This window comes from Strigops habroptila, chromosome 8, assembly GCF_004027225.2.
Source record: "Strigops habroptila isolate Jane chromosome 8, bStrHab1.2.pri, whole genome shotgun sequence".
NCBI classification, from domain to species: Eukaryota; Metazoa; Chordata; class Aves; order Psittaciformes; family Psittacidae; genus Strigops; species Strigops habroptila.
The window spans coordinates 1,016,094-1,032,069 of record NC_044284.2 but is presented as its reverse complement, the minus strand read 5'-3'; the positions used below and the strand labels follow the sequence as shown (position 1 = coordinate 1,032,069).

General features: G+C 38.3%; 2 protein-coding genes across 3 annotated transcripts in view; one reads left to right on the top strand and one right to left on the bottom strand.

Annotated features, from left to right (window-relative positions):
• The window catches only part of TRMT13 (tRNA methyltransferase 13 homolog), a 6,458-nt gene extending 993 nt beyond the window's left edge, over positions 1 to 5,465 (top strand). Inside the window, exons 4-12 of the mRNA XM_030493544.1 lie at positions 465 to 527; positions 665 to 734; positions 1,169 to 1,275; positions 2,172 to 2,339; positions 2,647 to 2,719; positions 3,392 to 3,466; positions 4,336 to 4,747; positions 5,048 to 5,256; positions 5,298 to 5,465. Coding sequence (XP_030349404.1) covers positions 465 to 527; positions 665 to 734; positions 1,169 to 1,275; positions 2,172 to 2,339; positions 2,647 to 2,719; positions 3,392 to 3,466; positions 4,336 to 4,747; positions 5,048 to 5,243 — 1,164 coding nt within the window. The 3' untranslated portion in view covers positions 5,244 to 5,256; positions 5,298 to 5,465. The remainder of the gene's footprint in view (positions 1 to 464; positions 528 to 664; positions 735 to 1,168; positions 1,276 to 2,171; positions 2,340 to 2,646; positions 2,720 to 3,391; positions 3,467 to 4,335; positions 4,748 to 5,047; positions 5,257 to 5,297) is intronic.
• Positions 3,919 to 15,939, bottom strand: LRRC39 (leucine rich repeat containing 39). Of its 2 annotated transcripts, none has more exons than XM_030493550.1 (10): positions 15,348 to 15,939; positions 14,409 to 14,454; positions 12,063 to 12,238; positions 11,054 to 11,159; positions 9,892 to 10,048; positions 9,405 to 9,541; positions 8,206 to 8,351; positions 7,669 to 7,821; positions 6,663 to 6,802; positions 3,919 to 5,593 (listed from the first exon to the last, which is right to left on the bottom strand). In XM_030493550.1, the coding sequence occupies exons 3-10, from the start codon at positions 12,185 to 12,187 to the stop codon at positions 5,538 to 5,540; spliced, it is 1,020 nt and encodes a 339-aa protein (XP_030349410.1). In that variant the 5' UTR covers positions 12,188 to 12,238; positions 14,409 to 14,454; positions 15,348 to 15,939; the 3' UTR covers positions 3,919 to 5,537. The 2 variants fall into 2 exon arrangements, with proteins under 2 accessions (XP_030349410.1, XP_030349409.1); XM_030493549.1 differs by having other exon boundaries at positions 12,063 to 12,224.
• Between the last annotated feature and the right edge of the window lie 37 nt (positions 15,940 to 15,976).

Below are 15,976 nucleotides of genomic sequence, written 5' to 3'. Positions count from 1 at the left end.
TCGGTTCTTTTAGTTACAAATGAAAACGCTGAATTAATGTCTCTCAAAAACATTCTCTGAGAACAGTCTCTCACAACGCCATGCATTTCAGATGCTTGGTGAGAGTTTGTCCTCAGAGAGGGATGGCTTCTTTGTTGTCTGTCTTTCTGCCTTACCAGTATTGTACCCTTAGCATCACCTGAGAAGTCTTAAAACTGTCTTTGGAATCAGCCTAGTAAGCACTGACAGCTTAACTCTTCTCAACATGTTCAATCTTGTTAAAACGTGTCAGAGCTGTCATTTCTGCTCGGGATTCAGGGTCAGACTGAATATATAGGGAAAATAAATAGGGAAAATAAATACTTGGAATATCTTCTGTTGCAGTGGATTCCTCTTGCTATGTACCTTATGATAAAAAACACTGAAGAACGTAGCTTTTTGCTTCCCAGTAATTAACATAATCGGATTTCTTTTTCTTTTTAAAGGTCTATTTTGTTCAAGATATTAATGCAGGTTTAAAAGATGTAGCAGAAATACCAGAAAAACAGGTGAGTACATTTATTTGTTCTAAAGCTCAGTCCCTACAAAACATGTTGTAATTTGTGGTATGACTAAAGAGTTAGCAAAAATAAAAAGGTCATGTATTTATGGGTGCTGCTTTCTTTTTTTATTTCTCCTTAAAAAGGTACCTCTCTCTTCTCTATCCAAAGAAGAGCTGGAGAACTTGATAACTAAGTTGAAAAAAGCAAGTAATGGTGAGCTTACTTAACGCTGCAAAGGTTTTAAATTCAATTGATTAAATATTTCATTATTAGATTTGTTGTTGGATGTCTAGGAAAATGTGAGATATTTGGCATTAAACATGTGAAGTCATTATCATCAAGACACAGACAATCTTCCAATAGCTAAATTTTACTCAGGAGAATAAACTAGATTGAGAGAATGCTAAAACACTGATTGTTTGGTAGATAGCTGATTTCTCTTCCTTCTATGTTTTTTGTTTCCCATCAAATACCACTGCAGTTAACAACACAACTCTAATAAACATATACGATAGATTTATGCGCCCAACAGACTATTTTGTTAGTGGTACAGGTTGAGCTCATGTCTGAATATTGTGAGATGTTACAAAACCAGAAACTCTTGGAAACTGGAAACCTTTACCTAAAAGGTTTGCATTTGCATGCAGGCCTGGAATTTCACCTTAAGGAACAAATACTGTCCCACCAGGCTTTACAAGAAGCCTTAAATGACCCAAAGAATGGAGAATCTGCTTTCAAACACTTGAAACAGCAGGTACGGACACTGCTTTACTGATAGCTATAGATGTTTTTAAACATGTGGAATTCTGCTGCTGTAAATTGGAGTGACTGCATTCATAGTGCTGGTCACTCCACGCAGAGGAAATCTGATATGCTATATAACTGTGCTCTTCAAATAATAGCATATATATAACCTTGGAATGGCTGCTTTGTTAAGTGTTAGTAACAAATAGTTTGGTAGGATACTGAAACGATAAATTGTGTGCTGGTGCTCAGAATTTTTACTTGTATATTCTTATTTTACATTAGTTCAATAAATCTGAGCTCCGAAAAGGAAAATGTTGTGTTTGCTAAGAAGTAAAAGGAATTTTTTACTTTTTCTGTAAGAGCTGGCAGGCCTGAGTTTGCCTTCTGCATTTTTAATGTATACTGAACAGCAGGAATGTTAAGGGAGATGGATTGCATACTGTAGCAAAACAGAAAGATTTGGAAAGAAAAGAATGACCAGTGAGAAATGTCCATTTCCCATATCTTCTTCCCATTCTCTGCTTTCCTGTGTGTATCAAAATGCAGAACTGCAGCAGAGGGAGCTCTGTGGGCACAGAGGCTTCGCAGAAAATCCAGTACAGTGCCCATATTTTGGATAGCTACTTTGAGAATCAGCAGAGAATATTATGATGTGTACCTGGTCCTGATACCCTGTATCTGGATGGGGTTCTGTGAGCAGTGGAAGAAGGGCAGAGAGATGCTGACAAGCCAGAAATTGTAATCCCTTCCCTCTGTACACAAGATCTTTCCCCTAATCCCTCATGGAAAGGAAGACCCGAAAAGGTCTCCTGCAGTTTGGTGAAGTAATCATTTTCTACCAGGCATTACAATAGGCAGTGTATATATTTGCTTGGTTCATAAATAATCTTTGGATGTTTGTAGGCTTCTATTTTAGGTAACATGGAAAAATTACATTTGCTTGGTCCAGGAAGATGTTTTATCGAGTTTGGAGCTGGGCGAGGAAAGCTCTCTCACTGGGTTGATGTTGCCTTGCAGAATGTTGAAAATGTTCAGTTTTTGCTTGTGGAAAGGGCAACCACACGATTTAAGGTAAGAAGAGATTGTCACATCATTAGCAGAGTATCATCTTTAAACTGTTTTCATTGAAGCTGTTAGTATTTGCTTTTTAGCTTCAAAACCAACATACAGCCTTTATATTTAAAAAGCTTTGGAAGCGTGATTGCCTTCATTCCATACTTTGCCAAAAGCAAATGTATTAGGAAAAAAATCTGGGTGTATAATGTTGGAAATGTGCAGATGTTGACTTGCCAGGAAAAACATCTGGCACTAATAGCTAGAGCCAAATGATAATGGCCAGTGGCCAGCCCTACCTAACAATCTTGTTCTGCTTACACAGGTGGATGGAAAACATCAAAGGAGAGATTCTATATTTGAAAGGCTTCAAGTTGATATTCAACATTTATGTTTAAGTAAGTTCCTTTTGGGCTTGTGTAATTGTGAAATAGAGTCTTCGTTTTACATTTTGAATACTGGAGGTCAAGTCAGTTTGTACATAACGTGCTTGAATGGACTTGGTTTTGAAGAGCATTCTCAGCAGTGGCTTGGAGACACATTAATGCTGTGTGCATAGATACTTATATACATGTCTCTTTCTTTAAACGGTGATTTAAAATGTTTTGCTTTTTATACACTTACAGGCCATCATTATAGGTGAGAAATAAACAAAATGAAGCTTTTCTCAAGCTTGCAGGATTAAATCATTTATATTAGGTCGCAGAATGAAGTACTGCCTATCATTGAGGTGCTGTGCATCTCAATGGCATAGAATTTGTGGGGACGCCTGTCATCAGGAGATGCATTAATGTCATATTTACATTTCATAGGCAGTATAAAAAAAGGCTAAAATGGCTAAATGTGCTGCTCAGCTACAGCATCTAATTCTCTTGTTTTAGAAAAAGAAACTTTCCTTTGGATAGCTTATAACTATACGTACAGACCACTGTATTGTCAGTAGTGGTAAACATCTATTTCTGTTCTTTAGTGTGCTCAAAATATTTTATCCAGAAAACCTACTGTCCTAATTATTGTGATTGTTGTGGATTTTGTGTGTTTATTTTCTTGGGGTTTTTTTTCCCCTCCAGGTAAGGTACCTATTTTGGAGAAGAAAAAACTACCAGTGGTAGGAATTGGGAAGCATTTGTGTGGTGCTGCAACAGGTATGAATTACCTATGTGTTAACTACGCAAAGTTAGGATACTAGATCTTACGATGTGAATGGACTGAGCTTCCAAACTGTCCCTTTAACCTTTTCTTGCCCTCTAACCCTTTTTTGGTATTCTAAATATATACTGACTTCAGTGGAATAGTAAATTGACAAGAGATGCAAGGCTACTTTAGAAACAAGTAAAACCTGTCTTGTTTTTTTATAGAGCAGAACAAAGAACAGTGAGTAGTGACACGGGTCATAGATTTTTGAAAGTATCTTTTTTAACACTGTTGCCTCTACTCTGAAATATCTTTCTTCCTAAATCTGTGTTGCCTCTCTGAATGTGGATCCCAAGCAAACATATGAGAAGACTGTGTTTCTGCCCTGATTATTTTAAACTAATACACTGTTTCTAATGTTTTGTGTCTACTAAGTAGAGAAAAACATCACAGATACGGCACGTACATAGGTACTGTGACAAAGATGACACAGTCGAGCATTTAAGAAGTACATGTACATATTAAATAGGTTGATAGCAAACTTTTAGAGCAAATACTTGCATGTTTTACAGGCGATCCTCCCACAATATGCCACTTTGTTAACCAAAGTAGTTCAAATCCACGTGTGTGGCACAAATATTCAAGACAATAGGCCCTTAGTAGCTCCAGAGGTATCACAATATTAATTTAGCATTTAGGGGTTTCATGTTTTCAAAGCATACTTGTAATTTTTATTTCTCTTTCAAATTGCTTTTTGGCTTAGTTTGTTTGCGTTTGTTCTCTGTGGTAAGTACATTCTCAACCAGGATGCAGGCTGTATAAATAGTGTCATGGCATTCAGTGCTGGTTTTTTGGGGGGGTGTATCTCTTTTTTTCCCAGATCTTGCTTTGAGATGCTTGGTTGAAAGTTATACAACTTGCTGCGATGCAGAAAACGAGCCTGCACCAAAACGCTCGAGGACTGATGAGACAGAGGTGGCTTCCAACAATCCTGCTGATAATGAAAGCGGCAAAGCTGACTGTAAGCCTGTAGCTGGAATTGTTATTGCGCTGTGTTGCCATCACAAGTGTGACTGGACACATTACGTAGGCAGAGAGTTCTTTAAATCAGTAGGACTTGGACCAGTAGAATTTCATTATTTTCAGAGAATGAGTAGCTGGGCCACTTGTGGCATGCGAGAAACCACAACCAAAGGCTCTGCGAGTGAAGAAAGTGAAGAGCAAACTAACCACACAGAAGAACATGAGCAAACATTCAGCAAGATGCAGAGTGGTCCTGATACTTTACAAGGGTATGGAAATCGTTTTCTAGCAAATTGACTCCTGCAGAAAATGAACATTGTGTATAGTGAGATATGAAACCCTTTGGGGTCTTCAAAATGCCTCATTTTACAGAAACTTTTCAATTGATAGAAATATTTTACTTTAAAAATACTGTTTTCGTGGACGTACTTCTCAAAACCTTTCATTTTGAATTGAAATGAACTTCTAGTGTTGTAAACAGTTTTTCTAAGCTTACCTCCTGATGTGAATTAACAAAACTGTTCTTCTGACACACCTGATTGTTCTTTTCCTCCTTTTTATGAAACCAGGATACTTACAGTTGAAGAACGGAAGGAGATAGGCTGCCTCTGTAAGCGGCTCATTGATCATGGACGGATCGAGTATTTACAACAACGAGGATACAAGGCTGTGCTACAGTATTACATAGAGGCGGCCGTGTCCTTGGAGAATGTCCTGTTGACAGCTGTCCCAAGTCCATCTCTGATACCAGAGCCAACTACATGACAGAACATAGATTTGGAATTGGGGGGGGGGACCAACCACAAAAGCAACTATAAAACTTACCTGGATTTTTACAAAGCTAATTCATTGCTTACAGAAGAAAAAGAGAAAAGTTTTAGTCTTTCCTGTGCAAGGAAAAGGTCTTTTATTTCCCAGTGTGAGTGGGAATTCCAGGTATGCAAAACCAGTTCTCATCAGTGGAAAAATAAAATCCCCAGGAATATTTGAAACCTGCTGTACGCCTCTTTGCTAGCAATAAGTATGCTTGGTGTTTTCTTCCATTCACAGTTACATTCTTTATTCAGTAGCATTCATGACAGGGGAAGGACCAGAAGTACTGCTTTCCACATTTCCTGAAAGACAGTGGGTTAAAATAAGAGAAGTTAACATACTTTATTTTCACTTTGAAGTTCAGGATAGCTTTGTATTTCCTCTTACAGTGTTTAAGTAGGCCTAGGTAACCATCAGCCCATGCTGCCAGGGGAGTCTGTTAAGGAAAAAAACTTTGTAAACTGTCATCTTGATGTATTTTTGCTAAATTTGTTATTGATTCATGAAATACTGATGAAGAAGAAAGCTGGTTTGGTGTCATAGCTAAGGGGCGTTTCAGTCCTGCAGCTTTTTAAGTCTTCACAATAGATATAAAATGTTCCCTCGGATCTTCATTTTAGGTGCAGTGAAATTCTCTCTGCGAGTAACAGCTGCCACCTGCACACATGTTCAAAAGTGCTTGTTTTCATGGAATCATAGAATCCCAGACTGGTTTGGGTTGGAAAGGACCTTAAGATCATCCAGTTCCAACCCCCTGCCATGCGCAGGGATGCCTCACCCTAGACCATGTCACCCAAGGCTCTGTCTGCACCTTTTAACTGTTATCTTTGAGACTACTAACAGCATTTTATTAGTCACAAGTGATCTAGGAATGGGATAAAATTGGGGGGGTGTTTTGTTTAAGTGGCTGGATTTGCTGTCAGGGAAAGCAAGTGGTGAGAAACGTCTGTTTATTATGGGCATCTCCCCCTTACATGCTGCTTTGACAGTCGCCATCTGGACAACATCAAGAAATAGGTAAAGTTGAGGTTCATGAGCCAAACAATGCTGGAAGACCCACACTGTGTAAACTGATTAAATCACAAATACAAGAGCCAGTCGACAGCTTCCAGTTCCCCAGGCTGTAGGTAACTAACTCCAATGTTGCATGGTTCCAGCAGGTTCCTACTAGAATACATGCTGTTCTTTGGAACACTGCAGGGCCAACTCCTGATAAACTCACCCCTACCCTCAGTAAAAATCTGTTCAGAGCTTTTTTGGAGAATGCTACTCGTTTATTAAGATTATTCATGTTTCATTTGTGCTTGCTTTATCCAGCTCATCCTTCCTCACTGCATTGCAGAGAGATCAGAGTGAATAAAAAAGCCGTACCTGTTTTCTTGAGCGACTCCTGGATATACATGTGCATGAATTCAAGGCCGAACATTTCCTGTTGCTCCTCCTCTTCTGCATTCTCACACGGAGGGAGTGTTACCTCTAACTCCAGGGGGTTGTCCCTGAAGTTGACAAATCTGACAGTTCACCAGAAAAGGTTACTCTTGCAATAGGTTTTGTCCAGAGAGAACAACTCTTTTGAAACTGAACTAAGATTCCTCAAACAGTATTTGCAGCAAAAGAAGTCTTTTCTTAGACTAAACTCACCACTACAGCAGCAGTATGAAGTAAACTAAGCCATCCCTGGGCCTATGCTTCATGTATTTGTTTAAAGAGTTGCTGCTTCTTGCAATCCAGCTGAAAACAGGGATTGTCTCACTGGGTTAGATGTGATTTTAGACTAGCATTCTTCCTCTCCAGTGGCCAGCATCCAGTAATCCAAGTGAAAATGCAAACAAAAGGAAACTTTCACAGCATAGAAAATAGTATTTCTGATTCTACCAATTAAAAATGTCCATCCATTCTTTTTTTATTTCTCAAATAAAGTAGAGGAGAGTTTTATCTCTATCCTTACACCTGAGCATTTTTGTTTAATTCTGAACAGTCGACTTCTCAGTGCCAAAGGTCTACTTTGTGTCATTTTTCCTCTCTTGGCTTTAGAGAGTGACAGCAAAGGACAACTAGAAGTGGGCATTTGGACCTTTCAGAAATGAGAAAATGTGTTAGAAATGAGAAAATGCAGTGTCTCCTTCTTCATTTGGGACTGTAACTGTCGTAACTGACTTCATTAAATGAGTGAGGATACACAAAGTTTTCTTAACCAGATCCTCAGCTGTGGTGAATCTGTGTAATTATATTGGTTTATATGGTATCATGTCTATCTGTACCACTGTGGACATGCCTCTTCCACTTCCTTAGTATCACTCTATGATGCACAGCTCAAGGGAGGCTTTAAAACTTATCTGCTAGTATTTTCATTTATATTTCTGTTACTTTTTCTTACCTCAGACTTGTCATGTCCTTCATACAAGCTGGAATATTCGTAAGTTTGTTGTTGCTAAGAACAAGGGTACTAAGATTTTTCATATTACCGATGGTTTTTGGCAAAGAGGTTATCTCATTCCTTTGGAGCCATAAAGTGTGGAGATTTTCCATTCTGTAAAAGAGTTATTTATGCAATCAGTCAAGATTTAGAAAATTAATCTTATCAATTATTAATAGAAAAGAGCTCATTTTTACAGTCACATAAAGAACTCTCCCAAAGAATACAACAACTCTGAAAGGAAACCCCATATCTCAGATAATCACCTAACCTCCGGTCGCAAATGTCACTGGCAAGAAATTATAACTTGATAGTTGATACTGAATTTGTTGTTTATTTGAACAGCTTTTTCCAGCTCATCCAAAATATCACATTAGGGCTGATAAATCTTAAGTTTGCAGTGAAGTTAACATCGAAATAACCTTTTGAATTAGGATTTAATAATGAGAATTTCAATGCGATGGAGTTGAGACTGAAACATCTTTGAGCTTTATTTACCTGTCAATCGCATCAGGAAGCTCCTGGAGTTTATTCCCCCCCATATCTAACCATTCTAGATTTGGCATGTTGAGGAGGGCTGAAGGGATGCTTGTAAACTGGTTCATGCACAAATCTATGTGCGAAAGCTTCTTTAAATCACTGAGCTGAAAAGAAAGGGAGGTTTTTAATGGAACAGCCGTTGCATTACGGCAGTGCTGTAATAATGTTGACTGAAACAAAGAAACACTTTAAAATCATCAGGACACATTCTGAAGTTCATAATACAGCATGGTTTGTGAGTTACATCAGCTGATAATACCTGACAGTTACAGTTCTCTCCTGGAAGGTAGTTGGGTTTGAAACTCACCTCAGTAAGACAGAACTAGGTATTTGCTATGAGCTGTCAATTTAAAAGCTGTCACTTGCAGCATGTAACCTGTATCCACACAGATTTTGTACCTTCTGCATACCGATTAATAGTGGATATTTTCATTTGAGGGTTTTTTGTTGTTAGGTATTACTGTTTGGACCCACTCAGTTTTGCAAGGCACTGATTGCTGTTAACTGTCACTACTTCAATACACTAAAACAAGTAAACATGGTTACATATTAATCATCTCTCTCTAAGAGTTTAATACCTAGAGAAGCAGGGCTCTCTCACAGTTAGGTCAGTCCAAATTAAAGCTCAGTGGTAGGGGAGCAGTTGTTTTTACTCTCTCTTAACATCTCAGAACAACATTCATTCAACTCTTTGTGCATAGACAGCTCTATAAATCACACAACTCCTCTTCACAGGTAACAGCTCTGGTAAAGATGCTTGCAGTTGTGTCCTGGCGTATGGTATGAGTTTGTCTTCTCAGCCATAAAAGGGAACTTATCTGTGCTAAAGCATCAGATCCTCAGTGGGATAAATCAGCAAAGACCTTCAGCCTAAACAAATTAACATCAAGCGTATCACTGTCCTATGTGCACTACCAAGTCCTTTATCTGGACAAAGCAAAGATTGGCTCCTCAAATTCCCAGGTATATGTATGTCCCCCTCATCTAGCTCCAGTTTGACTAGTCATACAAATACTGTGTTTCTGTGGAGAGGCTGGGAAACCAATACCAAAGCAAATCTGAAAACATGGAGTGCAGTGTTTAATGATAATTGGTTTTGGATAAATTCAAAATAGGCATTTAACAAAACTAAACAGAACAAGCTAGTCTGTCAGAACCTGAGGAGGAAGGTCACAGATACTCCTGTTGACAGCCAGTTCCAGTCTTTCCAGATTGACGCAGTTACTTATTTCCTTAGGAACAGATTTGATTCTATTGTAACTGAGAAGCAGCTCTTGGAGGCTAGTCAGCTGGCCTGCAGAGAGCAAAATGAGAAGTGAGAAATGTTCATTCTATTTGAAATACAGGATTACTTGGTTTGTGTGATCCCTTTATTGTTATACAAGTGCAACGTGTTCTCACTACATGCTTTTGTCTCACGGGGAGCTTTCATAAAGTTATGTCTCCTGCATCTGGCCATCTTTTTGGATTTGTAGTGGATCCATGGATTCAAGCTCTCTATCTCACTGTCAGATTTCAATTGTCTGTCCTCTAACTACCCAACAGGATTCTTAGGCAGGCAAAGTGCACAAAACCGGCGCGTTTTCGTAAGATGGATTTTGTAAGATAGGAAAGCAGCTAAAACTAAAAGAAAGCACAGCTCACCAATTTCTTTAGGTACACTCTCAATGGAGTTCCGGGACAGATCCAGAACAAGAAGACTGTGAAATCTTCCAATGAAGTGAGGAATTTTCTGCAAACTAGTTCTATGAAGCTGCCACTCCTGGAGATGGGCTAGTTTCAATAAGCACGAAGGTAGTGTCTAAGACAAGAAATATGAACCAGAAGAAATTCAGGTTAGTATACAACAAGAATACAGGCTTAGGTAGAAGTTGTAGTTGAAACAGCAACAGTCTTTCCTTCTTCTTAAGCTGTAACTGTAACATTCCCAAATGAACACCATCAGTGTGGGCCATTCTGACCACAGATGTAACCTGCTCACTTTTGCTCCCAGGAGTTAGATATCTGCGCTGCTGTCATTGCTTGAAAAGCCACAGGCTTGCTTTGGTTTGTTTGCTTGTTTTTAAAGAAAGCCACTCTAGCCAAAGATGCAACTGCTCTAAATGGCTTTTTGCATTTAAATGGTGATCTAAATTGGATTTCCCATTCTGTTCAGAAAAACGGGGAGCAGCTGAGAGTTGAGGGATAGAAGAACTACAGTGTCTGTATGCTGCAAGTTCTGAACAAGGAACACTGGAGCATTGCCGGATGGGGCTGTCACTCCCACTGCCCTCAACATGGTTTAATTCTCATCACTTCACAGAACTGGCATCTGCATTTCTGTGTGGCTCTGTTAGCTTCCACTCTCTCACTGATCTACAGTTAGCCACTTACCCCCATGCATTAGAAACAAAACTAACAATATTCTGGGAATCTACAGGCTCATTTTCAGTTTTAGAACGGAAAATCAGTAAGAACTATTTCCATGCACCTAACACAGAGGGTTATCACCTTGATACATTTCAGTTGTTCTGGTGTCTTAATGTTAAATGAGCATTTACATAATTAAACTCATCATTTGCAGGGTAAATAACTCCTAATGCAGAAAAGCTTTCTGGGCTATATTTTTGCAGAGTAATGCTTTATATTCAGGACTTCAATAATCAGCTTGCTTTTACACACTCCCAACAGTGTGTCTCAATTCATTATTAGCAAAGCACACAGTTAGCACTTCATAGATTAAAAATAGTACAACTGTGAGAGTAAAGTTGCAAATAGTAGTTTTCTAATGCATCAGTCATTCAACATTCCTTCCTATCAACACTACCTTCCATTCTTCTTCCTCTATCCTTAAAATTGCTCTCCCATCTTCATTAATAACCTTTTCTTTGAGCTTTGCTAAAGCAGCTCTCTCCTCCCAAACAAGTAGTAGCCTATGAGGGAAAGAAGCTCTGTCAGTGGTGCAACAGTAAATACAGGCAATAACTACTATCTATCATCTGTTGTATTTTCTGGAACAAAGGGACAGTAGCCTTTTTGGATGTCAAACAACACTTATTACAACTGGATGCTAAATATACTATCAATTTGAGGGAAGACAAGAACACAGAGTAATGTCTGGCTGAGGCAATTTATAGGAATTCTATTTTATAGCTCTTCAAATTTACAGTCAGAAGGAAGACATAATTTCATTCACTTTCACCACATTGCAGCAGGGCAACAGAACATAAAGTCATGTGGAATTAAGTTCCAAAGCTGTTTGTTTGGAAGCAGTCTCCTAAAAAGAAAGCCTTCAGTTCCACCAAATCTAAGTGCAATCAAATGAGGTCAATCAGCCAGGGATTCTTTTGGCTTGATTTCCCAGGGGGACTTACACAAGAATCACAAAAATTAGGCAATTCTCTTTTTTTCTGCTTGTGTTTTGAATTAGTGGTTCCATTTCAAACACATCTGACAGATCAGGAACAGTTCCAAAAACAGAATGGTAAATTTCTTCATATTCCATGAAATTACTGCTCAGATGGGAGCTCAAGATACCCTATGAATGCCTTCACTGGGAAGAAAGCATAACACGTTAAATCTCTATGGTTAGAATATCCACACAGGAGAGGATTTTCATATCTGAATTTAGGGGGTTTAGTATATATGCTCATATTCTTACCACAGAACACAGTTCTTGGTTTGACCCGACACTATTGCTAGATTCTAACCAGTGGCAATTCTCCTGGAATAACAACTAAAGAATTCAACTCTGAATGAGTTTGAAAAGACCAGTTGCACTCTTCTGCAATGCAACACATGGTCTAGCTTTTCACATACTTAAAGGATTTACCCACCTTCCTGCAGACCTCTGCCTGAATTCCTTTTCCTTCTGTATTTCTTCATTTATCTTGTGTATTCTTACTTCCCAAAGTGTCTTCACAGCAGTGAATGTTCCAAGACAAACTGCAGTTTCATTCATGATCTTGTCATGTTCAGGCAGAGTCCCAGGAATCTGACTGTGAATTTCAGGCTCAATAGATCAGCACATGCATCAGTTACCAGATGGGGACAGTGATATAAAAACTAAAATGCTGCAATACCCACTTGATTGTCTTATTAAACTTAGTTAATGTATACAACTGCCAGAATCTTACCAACTGCTTTCTCTTTGTAAAAATAGATAATCGCATGTAATTGCTTATAATAATAACCTTGCAATCTCTCTGCATTCTTAGCCAGTGAACAACTGCTTCTCTCAGTTCCTTCCGATGGCAGGCTGAGTCCTGACCACAATTACTAAATGTAGACATGAGCATTCATTCCCTTCTCAGGAAGAAATTCAGCTGTTACCTGCATTTTAAGGCAGTTAAATCCTGATAGCTCCATCCTGGCAGCTACCTGGTATAAATACTTGTAACTAAAGGAGTTTTGCACTTTAGAGACACTGAACTGTTGCTGGAAGTGAATGAGGATACTTTGTTTCCATTCATTTTCTTCACAGTTGAACTCATTATAATATATTTTTAGTTAGTAATGCATTCCCTTTCAGAAAAAAACCTTTTAAAATCCTTCAGATCTCTTTGAAGGTCTCTTCTGGTAGCCCTGCTGAGTGTCAGGAGCTGCATTTAAAACAAAACCTCAGCCTAAAGTCATCAATTCCTTAGTGAGATAACAAATACAGATTTTCCCGAGGAGCAGCCAAGTAGAATACTCAGTTATCCTGATCAGAGCATCCCTCTAAAAAGCATTCTTCTTGCTGTTACTGTGGTCCTTTGGGGAAGGGTTTGTTTGGAAATAAACTGGAGCCAAGATAGTGATACTCAGATAAGCTTGTGGGGCTCAGCTTCACGCCAGCACTCGGTGTACTCTGAACACTGATGAGCTGAATGCTCCCTTTCCAACCTTATACACATACTCGCAGGGACAAGTAAGGAAAACATCTTACATATCCATTCAAGCTAAAAAAGCGAATAAAACTTTCTTCCAAACAAGCAAGTAGACAACAACAAAAAATTTCAAGTCTTTTCATGCATGTATTTCCCTACAATTGCTGCAGGTCTGTCTTTCTGAGCAATCTTTTCTATCGTGGTCCGTTATAATTTTGTGTGGTGTGGATAAGGCACAATTGCTTAGTGAACATTTGTGTGTTCAAACAGTCAATCGTTCTATTTTATGTTTACTATGTCTTTTGTAACAGTTATTTGTAAAGCCTGATTATACTGAGCTCAATTAATTAAACATGTACAGGCAAATGATAAGAAGTAATGGTCAGGTCTGCTTTCTGTTGTAAAGACAGCATAAAAATCCAATTCTAACGCTTGAATAAAGAAGAGCCTGGTCCAATATTAGGATTCTCTGTTTGTTAAGGAAAAATGTCAGGATTTGTCAGGTGCCAAAACCAGCAAGCCCAGTGCAGCACAATGCAGTCTGGCATTTGAGTTCCTAAAGAGAAATTGAAGTTTTTCCTGGATGAGAGAGGATTGTATCCTCTTTCCCTCCACCACATAAACATGATTACATTTACTAGTTTGAAGGATTAACTTCTCTTTTGGTAGTCCTCATTGTAAATACATTTCTAATTTCTCATCCCAATATGCAACAGTATGAGGGTTTTTTGCTCTGACTAGTGGTTACAATTTAAAAATAGCTTTATTTTTCAGGATTAAACTTCTACTGAGATGAAGTGATTTACCTGATCCATCATTTCTTGTTGTTTAGAGACACGTTTTGAACTATAAGCCTTTTTAGGTAGAAAACTTGCTATCTTTCTATATAAACTGTGCAGAAAAGAGGCATTTTTTAATACTCATACTGCTAAAACCAGTATTGGACTAGACAGTTGAAACAATACTTCTTTTTAGTAAAGCTTACACTGGGCAATGCTCTTCTGCTGCAGAAAGCATATTATTCAACAAATACTGCTTTAGAAGCATGAAACACGAAAGAGAGCCTAAGTATATGACTTTGTTTTCACAGAGATTTAATTACATAATAAAAGGACTACCATCGAAAGCTTCTTATTCTTAGATCTTATTACTTGTCAGGAAAATAAACCCCATAATAATCATGCAATCACAACCAATGATTCAGAATTGAGTTCCCAAGCATGGCTGTAAAACAGCTGCACATTTACTCCCAAGTAATTAGATCTCCCCACAACTTCACCTCCAAGTATCTGAAAGAGTTTAACAACAACTTACCTCAATTACTTGGTGTTGTCAAGGATCTTCTGGGACCCATTGCTTTCTGAGCAAAAGCAGAGATCAGTTACAAACCTGGTCTATACTAACGAAACCATTTAAAATCCTCACTCAGACTGCAATGCAATGTCAGTCTAGTTCTAATTTTAACCTATGCTGAGAATAGAAGGTATCACATGAGGCACTCTGTAAAACCCCCAAACATTTATCGCTCTCACTGTCTGCCCAGTTTGTTGAACATGACTGGAGTCTCAGTAACAAAAGCTACAAACTGGGGGACAAACAAAAAGAACCAAGTACTTGTTATGCTCCACAATGAAAAAGAAGCTCGTTTTGAATTCAAAATGACAATTAGTTGCTTTACTCCAGCAATGGTTCTCTGCAAGATAACTGAGCTTCAAAGTGCTATTCAACAACAACACTGGCTAATTAGACTAGCAAAAGTATTACACCACTAAGCATTTTCCTCATTACCCTTGCCTATGCTGAAGAATTCTTTTGTTGGAGAATTTTAGTGCAAAATATCAAAGTCCAGACAGAAAAGTAATCTGTAGAGGGTGTGCAGAGGGTTATTACTCGCCCACTTTCATGCTTCTGATCATTAAACATTTTTAACGCTCTATTTCTTCAAAGAACCCTTGGAGAAGGTAAAAGAACAACTCTGTCAGAATCTTTTTCTTCATCCAAATGGGGAGAGACAGCAATAATCATCACAGGGATTTGAGGCAGAAGCTCTAGAACTGGATGATTCTAAACAATTCTTGCACTGGAGTGGAAACTGAAGAGGAAACTTCAAAAATGTCATTCATTTGGTTATAACCCTCTTTCAGTAGAAATAATTTTCTCTCATTATTAGCACTACCACATAGAATTTTATAACCGAAAAGACCCTCTCCTGTCCATGACCAATGAAATAAACACCTGAACACCAATACCTACCTAAGAAGACACTGACTGCTTTAGTTTTCCATCTTCCAACCTTCTTCTAAGGTTTTGGTTTGATTTGGATTTTTTTTTTCTTCCTTTAAAGTTATGCAGAAGCAAAAATGATCGAGCAGGTTCTTTGGTATAGGTATTTCTTCTTTCATTTTTCATATAGATTCAATGTCCACAGTGTTTTTTAATCAATGTTTTCTCTTGATTTAAAGAAGTCATAACTAAAAATCTAACTACTTCATTTCCACCTCCTTAAGAGAGACAGATAATTGGAGCTAGGGAAAACCAAATAACCTTCCCTGTTATTGCAGTTTTGAGAGGCAAAGAAATCTCAAGCTCCTTGTGTGAGCAAAAGTATTCTGTCTCAGATATTTCAAGATCACTTTATTGCTTTCTATCACACACTTATGTTTCCTCAATTGACTTTCTCCATGGTCATCAGATTAAAAAACACACCGTTCGGACTAGCTCTTTCCACAACAACATACTTGTAGCAAAGTAGACTGTGTTGTCTTGGTAGTCCTGAGTGCAGGAGGTTCTTTAAGATAAGAAGAAATTCATAAGGAAGAAATAGAAGTTTGTCACCTGTACAGAACTGCCTGCAGAAAATGAACAAATAAAACCACTATTAC